This window comes from Mus pahari, chromosome 2, assembly GCF_900095145.1.
Source record: "Mus pahari chromosome 2, PAHARI_EIJ_v1.1, whole genome shotgun sequence".
NCBI classification, from domain to species: Eukaryota; Metazoa; Chordata; class Mammalia; order Rodentia; family Muridae; genus Mus; species Mus pahari.
In genome coordinates, this window is record NC_034591.1 from 18,715,391 (window position 1) to 18,728,927 (window position 13,537).

The window sequence follows — 13,537 nt, forward strand, 5'->3', positions numbered from 1 at the left end:
AGAGAGAGAGAGAGAGAGAGAGAGAGAGAGAGAGAGAGAGAGAGAGAACAGACAGACAGACAGACTAGTGATGGCATGAATGTGTGTCGACTTCAGGGTTAGCTTGTGGTTTGTTTTTGCATTCTAGAGGGTCCTGTGTCATGTATGGAAGTTCTCTAGGGCATGTTCAAGACCAAAGTGTCTTGTTACAGAATCACGATGACTGAAATCCATTCTCATTCCAAGATAAACTTATGAATTGTAATCTAACTACACAAAAAGTTCATTGGCTTTTGTATCTGCTTTATAACTGGCCTTTAAAACCCTCCCACTTGTCTGGGCATAGTGGCATGCACCTTTAATCCTAACACTCGGGAGGCAGAGGTGAGCTGATTTCTGTAGTTAAAGGACATCCTGGTCTACAGAGTGAGACCCTGTCTTGAAAAACAAACAAAATAAAAACCTTCCACTCTCTAGCCACATTATCTGAAAAAGCCATTGAGACTTGTTTTTCTAGTGACACGTCTTTGGGATGTAGTTTGTATACAACAGCGAATAGCAGGATAAATGCAGAAGCACAGAGAAGCACAGACAGGAACTGGCAGACAGAGCTGGTGAGAGCCACTCAGCAACTAAGAGCATGTCCTGCTGGTGCAGGGTATGTGAGTTCAGCTTCCAGCCTTCATGGTGGCTTCCTCACAACTTGCTGTAACCAGTTCCAAGGGAGCCAACACTGCATTCAGACCCCTACAGACATCAGTACTCCAGAACACACACACACACTTAAAAATAGTATTAAAAAAAAACCTAAGCTAGCTGAGAAGCCAAATGTTAAAGAGCTCTGTAGATACAGGTGTGCTGTCCACCTCTGTTTTGGAAAATGTATGTGGATACATTTTCATTATAAAGACCTAACTGTTGTGTGGTGTTGGAGCACAACTAGCCCTCTAGCACTCTAGAGGTAAAGGACGTCTGTGAGTTCCAGGCCAGCCTGGTCTACAGACTTAGTTCCAGGATAGCTAGGCCTACACATAGAAACCCTGTCTCAAAAAATAAAAAACAAACAAAAAAGCGAACTTCTTCTCTGTAGCTAGAATATTTCTTTTATACCATGTCCTAGTTTGCTTTTCTGTTGCTGTGATAAACACCATGACCCAGAAGCAACTTGGAGAAGGCAGGGTTTATTCAGCTTACAGGCTAATGGCCCATCCTTGAGGGAAGCCCATGCTGAACCAGAGGCAAGAAGAGCTTGAAGCAGAACAGAGAAACACTGCTCAGTGGCCTGCTTCCCCAGGTGTGCTCAGCTAGCTTTCTCACACAGCCCAGGTCCAACTGCCTAGGGATGGCTATCCTGGAACTCACTCTGTAGACCAGGCTGGCCTTGAACTCAGAAATCCGCCTGTCTCTGCCTCCCGAGTGCTGGGATTAAAGGCGTGCGCCACCACGCCCAGGTACATGCTATCCTTTTAAATACTATCCTGAGAAACTAGCTATTCAAATAATTCTGTATTCTAATTTCTGTATTCTGTGATTCAGATAAGAAACTAGTTGATCACAGCTTGAAAGAATAGAGATTGAGATGAACAGAGTTCCATGACAGAGAGTTGTTACATTCTTATGAAACCCTTTTAAGAGTTAAGCCTTGGGGCTAGGGAGATGGCTCAGCGGGTAAGAGCACTGACTGCTCTTCCGAAGGTCCTGAGTTGAAATCCCAGCAACCACATGATGGCTCACAACCACCCCGTAATGAGATCTGATGCCCTCTTCTGGAGTGTCCAAAGATAGCTACAGTGTACTTACATATAATAAATAAATAAATCTTTAAAAAAAAAAAAAAAAAAGAGCTAAGCCTTGAATAAAGAGAAAGTATCTGTTATAAAAAGCTTGGAGAAAACATTCCCAGCAATATGATAGCTAGTGCAGAGGCCTTGAGGTGTTACTGCTCAAATAACAGAAGAAAGAAAATAATGACACAGGATAAAGCCAGAGCAGCAGCCAAGGGTCATATGATGTTGGCTCTCGTTACATTGGATATGCAGCTATTGAAGAGCTTCAGCAGAAGGATATGGTCTGACTAGAAAAAGCTGATTCAGTGATGCAGGAAGGAGGGAGAATGAGCTTTTGGGAGTGGGCACAAGACAAGGAGGCAGGGAGACAAGTTAGGAAGTGATGGCTAATGACCAACTTAGAGCTATTGGCAGTGGACACAGAATCAGTCAACGTTGAGTTCTGTTTTGGACCAGCAGGATGCTAATACTTTAGATACAGAAAAACCAACAAACCCAGTGTGATTCCTGAGTGCTTTTTGCACTGGAGTAAACTAAATGGTACAAGGGTTCCAAGGACAGCTGTGTCACAAATAAGAACATTGCCTTTCTTAGGGTTCTCAGTGCTAAAAGTAGTCATTGGTTTACACAATGAAATCACTTGGTGATATAGATAAACTGAAACATGTTTGGTATTTCTTTTAAAGTAAATGCATATTAAGAACACCAACTGTTCTTCCAGAGGACCTGTAATCAATTTTAGCTTCTACATGGCAGCTCAAAACTGACTGTAACTCCAGTTCCAGGGTATTGAGATGACACTAGGCACACATGTGGTGCACATGCATTCATGCAGGCAAAACATCCATGCACTACATTTTTTATGCATTTATGTCTTTATCTAAAGTGGTCATGTGCTTTTATTCTGCATGCTTGCTTTTTTCATCAGGGCCCCAGATCCCATGCATGCCAGGCAGACATTCTACCACAGAGCTACATTCCTAAGCCCCAGTATTCTACATTTATCAATGGAAGTACTAGAATAAGCATCCTTTTGCATAACACAAGTATCTAAAGTTAAATCCTAGAAATGTACATCAGAGTATTTAGCATTTAGCATTTAGCACTTGTGCCTGTTTATAGACAGTTTGCCCCAGAAAATTCCTTAGTGTGTTCAGCGCAGCATCCATCACCGTGACTCCTGAGTGGCAGTGGTCATCTGTTCTTAATATCTGCCAGACTGTGAGGAGAGCATTTTATTACTAAGTTGAATTTTTAAGTTTTCTTTTATTCACCTTTTGAAATTGTAGTGAGCTGTTTGGATTTTCTGTCTTTGCCAGTCTCTGTACTGACTTAGAAACAATGTTTCTGTATTAAAAATGTTATTCATGTGCATGTAGCTGTGGTTTTCCTGGTTTCTTGTTTGCCTTTTCAATTTGTTTATTGCAGATATAACAGCATTGGTTTAAATGTGTCTGTAGTCAGCTCTTGTTTTCCTTTCACTCTTTATCTTTACAGAATTCTTCATTCAAGGATAAAATAACTATTTTCTTCCAGTTAATTTAAACATTAGTAAATATAGGCTTTGATTTTTTTTCCTTGACCTTGAAATTTGTCTGATAACCAGCATTATCACAATTTGTCTCAAACTCTAGCATTACTACCAGAATCACTTACTGTTTAAATTCCAACTGATTCTTCACTTCAGGTTTCACAGACATTTCTCCAGAGGAGTTGAGGCTTGAATACCATAACTTCTTAACCAGCAATAACTTACAGAGCTATGTAAGTTTGTTTTCTATTCCTCTACCTCAGCAGCATTGGCTGCCAGTTACTACTTCCTGTGTTTGTAGTGGCTTGCTTGTGTTTTGGCATGTTTGGTAAAAGTGGTGGTTTGAATATGCTTGACCCATAGGGTGTGGCTATTAGTAGGTGTGGCCCAGTTGGAGGAAAAGTGTCACTGAGGGACTGGACTTTAAAAGTCTCCTGTGCTCAGGCTCCACCTAGTATGGGAGAGAGCTTCTCCCTAGCTGCCTGCAGAAAGGAGTCCTCTCCTGGCTGCCTTTAGATCAAGATGTGGAACTCTCAGCTCCTCCTCCAGCACCATTTCTGCCAGTCTGCTGCCATGCTTCCTGCCATGATGATAATGGACTGAACCTCTGACACTGTAAACTAGCCCCAATTAAATGTTTGTCTTTATGAGAGTTGCCTTGGTCATGGCATCTCTTCATAGCAGTAGAAACTCTAACTGAGGCAGGAGTTGGTATCAGGGACTTAGGTATTGCTGTGGAAGGCCTGACCATGTTTTGTTTGGAGGAATATGGATTTTGGTACTTCAATTTGGAAAGCCATGGAATGCTTTAAGTGGGGCTTAATGGGCCACCTAGTAGGAATATGGAAGACATTGGTGCTGAGGGTGATTTCAACTCTGAAGATTGTTCTTCTGATGTTTTGGTGAAGAATGTTGCTGCTTTTTGCCCTTGTCAAAAGAGTCTGCTTGAGGCTAAGGTAAAGAGATTTATGTTAATTGCATTGATAAAGGAAGTCTCAAAAAAGCCCAGCAGAAACTTTGGTTTGCTCTGGTTTGCTCTCATGAAGAGTGTTTTCATCAAGCATAGCAAGCTTAAAAAGGAAAAATACAAAATGTGTGGTTCAAAGAGTAAAGGGGCACCAGGAAGTGGAATGGAGCTAAATCCTGTGTTCAGGAGAGTAAATGGAATTAGGGGAGTGGTGACCTTGAGGCAAGATCCCACCAGCTAAGTTTATGTATTTGCAGTTGCATGAGAGAGAGTTATATTATGTTAGGCGTTACTATGACCTGGTTATTGTTTTCATTTGGACATAAGGAGATACGATTATGTGTCAAAATGATGGGATGGATCATGATGGCTATTCTCAGTTTTCAAGTTGATTAAGATCAATAATGAAAAGCTTAGGTCCAGGCTTGGTGGTACATGCCTTTAATCCCAGGAGACAGAGGCAAGCAGATCCTTGAGTTCAAGGCCAAGTATAGAGCAAGTTCCAGGTAAAGAAGCTGAAGGCCAGGCATGGTGGTGCTCACCTTTAATCCCAGCACTAAGAAGACAGCCATTCAGACTGAATTCAAGGTCAATCTACAGAAGTTGTTTCAGGACAGCCAAGCTTAGACACTGATGGAGTTGGAAACAAAAGGCTGGTAATGTAAGAAAACAATGTGGCTCTGGCTTTAAAGTAAAGAATAGAAGGGGTTACTGGAACAACTGATGCTGCTTGGCTGAAGCTAAGAAGCTAGCAGTGCTTAAGAAGAGACCAGCATCCCTGAGGTGAAATCTGGGAAGTGTTTCCTGAGAGCACAAAGAAGCTGTGTTCCAGAGATAGCCAGGGATGTACCTTGTGCTGCAGCTGGACTTGGTAATGTGTAAGAGTCACCCTGGTGGTACTGGTTTGGAAGGCATGAAGGGGTCATGCAGAGCAGCTGGAGCTTGATACTGGGAGAGGCCAGGAGAGGCCACTGGTGAAGATGCAGCTTCAGTGTCAGTTGAAGGCCTAGGACTGAAGGGGTCATGCAGAGAAGTTGAGGCTTGGCACTGTGAAGAGAACAGAGAGGCAGAGGCCATTGGTTGGTGACACTTCCTCCAACAAGGCCACACGTCCTAACAGTACCACTCCCTCTGGGCCAAGCATATTTAAACCACCACAGTAAGAACTGTTAATTTTTTGTAGGTCAGTGCCTTTTAAAAATTGTTTCATTGTCTAAGTTAATAATGATATGCTATCGTGATAAGGGTATTATTTTATAACTCAGACCTTCTATCATCTGAAAGGCATTACTGCTTCCATGATGGAGACCAGGAAAGCAGAGTTCTGCCCCACACATTAACACTCACAGAGCAGACATCCGGAAGAAACCAGTCTGAGTGGGCCAATGAGTAAGCTGGGTACCTGAAGGAAATCATTTCTGTTGTCTACAGTCAGGACTGTACATTCCAGCTACTACACATAATTCCCTCCTGTCCAGATAGCACCAGTTCTGCCCTTCTAGGTGATCAGCTGTGAGATACAGGGAATGAGAGAACAGAGTGAGGCAACTAGACCTGGGATATCTCTGGCAAACAGGAGCAGGGCGTAAACCGTCAGTCCTGAGTTATTTTTTTTTTCTCTCTCCAGCTAAACTCTGTTCAACAGCTAGTAAGTCAATGGAGGAATAGGATAAATGAACTGAAAAATCTAACTATGTCGACCAAAGGAGCTCTGGTGAGTACTGAAGAAGTTTCTTCAAAGAAGTGTCTTATCTACCCTGTTTTCTTTTGTGTTGGTTTTTAAGACAAGAGTAAGTAGACTAGGATGTCCTGCAACTTATCATGTAGCCCAGGCTGCTCTTGAACTCACATCCGCCTGTTTCGGTCTCCTCCATGCTGGTATTATAGACATGCCCTACCATGTCTAGCTTCCCGTTGCTTTTTGTGTGTTTCTTGAGACAGGCTCTCATCTGAAATGATCCTGGCCAGCCTGGAACTCAGAGACCCATGTACCCACCTTGAGCGCTGAGATTAAAGGTGCACACTGGGCTCTATTGCTTTTATTTTTTAATTTCCGTTATTTTATGTGTGTGAGTGTTTTGCCTGCAGGTATATCTGTGCACCAAGTATGTGCCTGATGTAGCATAAGTCAGAAAAGGGTGTCTAATCCCCTGGAATTGGAGTTATAGGTAAGAATTGCCATGTGGTGCAGGGAATCGAAATCAGGTCCTCTTGAAGAGCAGCGTTGATAACCTGTGAGTTATCTTTCTAGCTCCTAGTGCTTTTGGGTAGAGGATGTTTCATTTATAATTTGGAGGGCAAAGCAAAGTCTGTAAAGGATTGCGGCTTACACTCTCACCCTGTGCCCACACACCCTCACCATGTGGTCATCTAGAGCTGAAGCTCTAGAACTTATTTCTGTTTCTCAGAAAAGTGGGGACAGTTGTGCTTTTTAAAACCAGTTTTCAGTTGGCCGTGGTAGACTCCTTTAGTTCTTACACCAAGGAGACAGAGATAGACAGAGCTCTCTGAATTTGCAACAACTGATCTACATACTGGAGTCCAAGACAGCTAAGGAATGCTTAGACCTTGTTTCTAGATAAATAAATAAAATTTAAAACTTTTAACATAAGGTTTTTAACTGGGGTAGGACTAGTTTTGAAAGTTGGAAACTATTACAAATTCAGGTACTTAAAGATATGCTTATTCCATCCTGCAGCTGTATAACTCCCTTGGCCTCACCATTGCTGAGAGCTGATAGAACAGTAATGCCTAAGTCTAAGGAACTGTAGACGTTCCCTCTGGGATGAATGCTTCCAGGTCATTGTTAATGTTGTGAGGTCCCTAGAACAATCCGTCCTCAGTGGCTTAGCACATCATCCTTGTTACTCTTTTATCATGAGCATAGATGTACTTACATTTGTTTATCCCTTTACCTATTGGTGACTATTACTCCAGTAAAAAGAAGCAAGGAAAAAACAAAAAAAAAATCTGTATAATTCTATGGTTATGAAGCTACCGAAGGGACACCACCTGTCTGTAGTGATAAGCTAATGAGCAATTGTGTGGGACCAGAAGTGGAGAAAGGACTATCTGCCCAGGAAGGTTATAGGAAGCTCTTAAGGGCAATAGAAATTTGTTTGTGGTGATTATAAGTGTATTAGGAGTCATTGAAATATGTCAAAACACATCATCTCTGCTCAACCTGAGGGTGATGACCCTTTCACAGGGGTCACATATGAGACATCTATATGTCAGATATTTATGTTACAGTTCATAACAGTAGCAAAATTACAGTTTTGAAGTAGCAACTAAAATAACTTTGTTTGGGGAGGTCAGGGCAACATGAGGAAATTGTATTAAAGGGTCGCAGCATGAGGAAGGTTGAGAAGTAGCTCTATGTGAACTAGATAAAATTGTCTAAGATACGTCCTAGGAAAGAAAACTCAGCTTCAAGGTTTTCAAGCTCGGTGCAGTGGTATGCAGCTTTAGTCCCAGCACTTAGGTAGAGGCTGGTGGATATCTGTGAGCTCAAGATAGCCTAGACTATAGAGAAAAAAAGAAGAAAGAAAGAAAGACCAATGTCTTGGAGGGAAGGAGTCGGGTTGGTGGAAGGTTCCTTTGGAAGGGCATCAGTCAGCAGAGTAGGTCAGTCCAGCGGTAAGCTGAACTTTTAGTAGTAAGCTTTTTATAGCACTGTGACTACAAGTTGAGTTGAAGCATTGAGGAGGTAGACTGGGCATACTCGGGCAATCTTTTCACCTGTATCTGGAGTGACTAACAAATCTGGGTGTAACTTTATAAACACTGACATGTGTGGTTTTCTAGAATGCAATTTTATTTATTCTTGAAGTTTTTTTTATATGGATACAATGTATCTTGATTAAAAAATGCTTTTCTGATTATAATACATTGTTTTTAACAAGTTGAATTCTAACAATTTTAATTTACCAAATTGAATTTAACAAGTTGAATTTAACAAGTGTAAAATTAAAGTTGTTCCCCTACCAGAGATAACTGTTGTTCATTTCTAGTGCAGTTTTATATAGATGTTCATATTAGTTGATTTTATAGTTTATAGAGTATTATATCCTTTCCTTTTCTTGATCACATTGTGGACATTTTATATGTTAAAAGTGCATATTTAAATAACACATTTTAAAAATGTATTATATAGCAACAGTCTATGATAATTATTCATAAAGTATTGTACTTGTGTTGGTTTTTTAAGCTCTCTGATGTAAAGGATGGGATCAATCAAACAGCACCTGCGTTTGGATTTGGAAGTAAGCAAGCAGGGTCGTTTGGGTCGCCAGGTAAGAGAGTGTGGCTCAGAAAAGTGGGACTCTATAGAGTCCTACTTTTCAACTTTAGAAAACCTGAATCACCATTTTAAATCATTCTTACAAATTCTTCCTTAATGGAGCCTTGAAGAACTTAACTCCACAAATGCTTTGGGAAGGCAGGCTGGTGGAGTGAGAGTGAGGGGGAGTGCTGGGGCTCAGCTTATAGAAGTACTTTTGTGCCAGGCGTGGTGGCGCACGCCTTTAATCCCAGCACTTGGGAGGCAGAGGCAGGTGGATTTCTGAGTTCGAGGCCAGCCTGGTCTACAGAGTGAGTTCCAGGACAGCGAGGGCTACACAGAGAAACCCTGTCTCAAAAAAAAAAAAAAAAAAGTACTTTTGTCTCTGAGACAGGCTGTTACTGTGTAGCCCTGACTGGAACTCACTTTGTGAACCGGGACTTTTGATCCTTCTGCTCTGCCCCCACAGTGGGAGTAGAGATGGGAACCTCCATGCCCAGCTCTAGAAGAACATTTTAGGAATGTCTCTCAGCCTCATAGGAAACTAGGCATGATGATGATGATATACATTTTGTGTGTGTGTGTGTGTGTGTATTTAATTCTAGCCTACAGAGGCTGCAGTAAAGAATCAAACGTCTAAGGCAAGCTTGGCAAGGCTCTCAGGAATTTGATAGCACACTAGTGTGGCAGCAGTGTCTTTGAGACCTTTGTCAGCACACAGCAGTCACAAGGCTGCTCTGCTGAAACCATGGCGAGCCGAAGTGCACACCCACTCTGACTCTCATGGGCGCATGAGTCATGGCAGGGCAGTGGTGCTTAGAGGGTCGGTTTAACTTTGTTTTCATGTGTCCCTAAACTCTTCAATATCTACACATGTCTGAAATAAGAGAAGGGAGCAGCGAGGCCACATTTTCTGACTGTAACCTATGTTTGTAGGTTTCCCAGTGAATAACAGCAACAGCAGTACTGTTCAGAACTTTAGTTTTAAAACAAGCCCAGGACTTGCCACTGCCCCTTCTGGAAGCACGTCGGTGTTTGGAAGTCACCCAGCCTTTGGGGCTGGGCCCTCTGCTGGCTCCTCCATCTCTTCCTCCACTCCAGCCTTTGGACTTGGGAAACCTGAAGCCACACCTGCTGCATCATTTTCGTTCAAGAGCCCTGAAGCTTCCAGTTTTGCATCACCTGGGTTTTCAGGATTTCCAGCCTCCATGGCAGTAAGTCCCTTTGTCTCTGCAACAGCCCCTGCTTTCGGAAGTGGCGGCTCTGTGGCTGGCTTTGGCAGTCCTAGCCCACATTCTCAGGCTGTATTTGCTAAACCTTCCACTGACGTGTTTGGAGGTAGCGGCACATCTACCTCTGTCCTAGCCTCCGGTGCCACTGATAATGCACTGTTCACGCCCAGGGATCAGCTGACGAAGGAAGAACTGGAGCAGTTTCAATCCCAGAGATTTACCCTGGGAAAAATTCCACTGAAGCCACCACCTGTCGAGCTTCTGACTGTATAAAGGTCAGGTTTAAATACAGAAAGAATGCCTTAGCCGGGCATGTCCTGCATGCCTACAGTCTGGGAAGCTGAGCAGCAGAACACCACAAAATCAGGCCAGTGTGGACAGCACAGAGTGAACAAGAGACCTCCAAGCAAAAGCTCTGAATGGCTTTGAAAGCATTGTTTTTTTTTTTTTATACACCACTGCGGATCACACTGGGCTCACCCAGGCCAGGCAGATTCTACCTGACCCATACTCCATCACTAACTGTGGCTTCTGAGATTGGCTTGAATGAATTTATATATACATATAGCTTTCAGTAATTTGAGGGATTTTAAAGTTTAACTTTTCTAAACACCCAACTAAATAAAGAATAGCCAAAAAAGTCAATAAGCAAGGGACTCTTTTGTGCTGTAATTACGAGTGGAACTAAACAGTACAGTGTACTGAATAAAGTAATTTTCTCATTCTACTCCAGTTCACTCTCTGTCCCTTTAAATAGGGATGTGAACAGTGGTTTCTGGAGATCAAACCCAGGTACAGTGGCTCCTGCGTGACAGGAGCTACATCCCCCGACTCTGACTTGTGCCTGCATGTGTGTCTGTGCACCGCGTACAGGCCTGGTGCTTTTAGAGGTCAGATTCCCTGGAGCTGAGGTTACAGATTGTTGTGAGGCACCATATAAAGGTGCTAGGAATTGAACTCTAGTCCTCTGAAGCAGCAGTCCTCCTAACCTCTGAGCCATCTACCTCTCCAGTCCCAAGCCCTGACCTTTTACATGGGGGGCCGCTGAGTGGGTGGAGCGGTTGCCGCAAAGATATGCAAATGTGAGGACCTGAACTGATGCCCAGTGCTTAAACACTGGAGTGCATGAATCTGTCTCCCCAGCACTCAAGAGGCAGAGACAGGTAGATGCCCAGAACTCGCTGACCAGCCATTTCCAGAAACCCTGTCAAAAGGATGGAGAAATGATAGGGGAAAGACACCCAACACCAACTTTTGGCCACCACACATACCTGTGCCCAAACACACATGCATATAGTAGACCAAAAAACAGAAACAAATGGCTTACCTATTGAAAGATGGGCACTCCAGATGTTCATGAACAATGCAAAGCATTCAGTCCCCCAGGATCCATATTGTGATGCATTTAAATAGTGTGATTCCCATCTAACATCAGAGGCATGTCTCTCTATGGAGTCCAACAAATGCACTCAACTACACAGTGTAAGGCGGACCAATGTGTGCATATCATTAACAAAGAATCTTCCATCACGTGTCCTTTCACGTGCTTGCTTTAGCAGAGCATCCTCCTGTGTCTGCTTCAGCGAAGCCTTCCTTCATGAGTTCGCCTTAGTCTTTCACCTGTGTCCACTTCAGGAAAGAACTCCTTCACGTGTTTGCCCCAGCAAAACACCAGCCAGCACAACCAACTTTCCAAAGAACCCTTAGGTTTCCATTTCAGTTTCTCGGGTATTCAGTCACAGAGCTACAGTGGAATCAACTTGATCCACCATGCTGCTCTTATAGTATAGAGTATGGTTCACTATGTTGTTTTTTTTTTTATATAATTTATTTTTGATACAAGATTTCGCTTTGTGGCTCTGGATATCCTGAAACTCCCTCTGTAGACCAGGTTGGCTTTGAACTCACAGAGATCCATTTGCCTCTGCTCCCCAAGTGTGCTGGATTTAAAGGTGTATGCCATCATGCTCACCACCATGATGGCCTAAAACCTGCACCTATGAGCCAGTCTTTCCATAAGCTGCTGACAGTTGACCGCCACAGCCTGATATGACTACTGTAGCCGGCATGGATGCTGCCCTGGGTCTTGTGTTCATCTTTCCCAGCAGAGTTAGGGAAGAAGGCTGCCAGACAGGATGGCCAACACCCTGTGGTTGCCAGCAGGCACCTCTCTGCTCTGCAGACCAGTGTTAACAGCGGTTGATGCGGCTGAACGGACAAGCTCAGAACTGCCCCAGAGATGAATTTCACAAGACAGGCTGGGGAGGGAGAGGCTATGAGGAGAAATACCACCTTGGTCAGCTCAGTGACAGGAAAGAGTGGAGGCCTGACTCCAGCTTTCAAAGTGGCTACAGAGCTGCTCACTAGCCAAAGATGGGACCAAAAAAGGCTGCTCTAGGGAAAGGAAAACTCAGGATGGGGTGAAAGGCTGTCCCAAATGATTCTCTCTGGACACGCATTCTTTGTCCAGCTTAGACAGCCATCAGCCCTCCTTATCACTTTGACAGCCCACTTCTCTGAAACTTGACTCTACCTTCTCCAAGCGTAGCCAACCTGCAACCCTCTTGACCCCCAAGTTCCACCCATGGACTTAACACCTCCTGGTCCAACCACAGTGTTCCCTCCCTGCCCTGCTGTGTCCTTTTCGAAGCATAGTCCCATATCCCAGTGTGTCTTCTGCTCATACTGGTGACACCGGTCAGCAGTAGTCCTTCTGCTCCAAGCCTTTCACAAATTCACTCAGGCTGCAGAAACTCCTTCCAGAAAGAGGTTTATGCAAATGGTCCTTGGCCCCATGTGGTCTAAAGTGTACCCTCATTCTGCTTCTTTGAGGGCTCAGACTTCCTCAAACACAATGTGACATACATGAAACCAACAGCAGCACCAGCATCTCTCCATCCCAGTGTATCCCTGGGAGCCTGCAGCCATCGGCCCTTCTCTGCAGCCTGGGCAGCTGCTGACCACTGTCTGACACTAGAGATAGGGCTGTTTTCCCCAGGACTCTGACTTAAGGAAACACAGACATCCCAGTTTTCATGCTTTTAGATGGAGTCACTACTTTAATCTTTTTATTAAATTTACTTTTTATGTATTTTTGCCTGCTTGTATGTATAACACATATATACATATATGTGCAATGGGCACTGTTTCGGGAAATATTAAAAAGAATGGCAAGTTCCCGCACTACGCTGGGTACTGGCGGGCCACATGGCTCCAGCCGGATGTTCCCATCTCAGCAGACTCTGGCCCAGGTCTCCTGAGACATCTCTACTTGACTTGCTAATTTCCCTTGGCGAGTCATTGCCACGCCAGCCCCATGCAGTGACTGCCCACTTCATGGTTAAATATCACAATACCCAGTAACCCAATAAAATCAAAACACTTGAAGCTTATAATTAACCAGTCAGATTTACATAACAATAAATTCTCAATTCACAAGATGCCCACAATACTTTCAGAGCCAATTGATAGTGATACAAACTGCCCACCTAGATTGGACAAGTTACACCAATTATTCTATCCCTATATAGTATTATACCTGTGGTTATTTAAAGCCACGTAGGATCTGAATCATCCTGGTCGTCCCCCATATTGCTTCCTCTCCTCTCCTGTCTCCTCCCACTCTGTCTCCGCAACTCTTAGCTCCGCCTTCCTTTTCCCTGTCCAATCACAGGCCTCCTGCTGCACTAATATTTAAATTAATTGGACAGGAAAAATCCTGCCACAGGGCACCACATATGTATGTGTGCTACACGTGTG

The 13,537-nt window shown here is 43.6% G+C and overlaps 1 protein-coding gene across 2 annotated transcripts in view; it reads left to right on the forward strand.

Annotated features, from left to right (window-relative positions):
- Nup42 (nucleoporin 42) overlaps nt 1–11,497 on the forward strand; it is a 19,521-nt gene extending 8,024 nt beyond the window's left edge. The window contains exons 4-7 of one of the 2 annotated variants that reach the window (XM_021190970.1): nt 3,454–3,530; nt 5,892–5,978; nt 8,475–8,559; nt 9,483–11,497. In XM_021190970.1, the coding sequence (XP_021046629.1) occupies nt 3,454–3,530; nt 5,892–5,978; nt 8,475–8,559; nt 9,483–10,051 (818 nt within the window). In that variant the 3' untranslated portion in view covers nt 10,052–11,497. The remainder of the gene's footprint in view (nt 1–3,453; nt 3,531–5,891; nt 5,979–8,474; nt 8,560–9,482) is intronic. The other variant, XM_021190971.1, reaches the window with a different exon arrangement.
- The last annotated feature ends 2,040 nt before the right edge of the window (nt 11,498–13,537 follow it).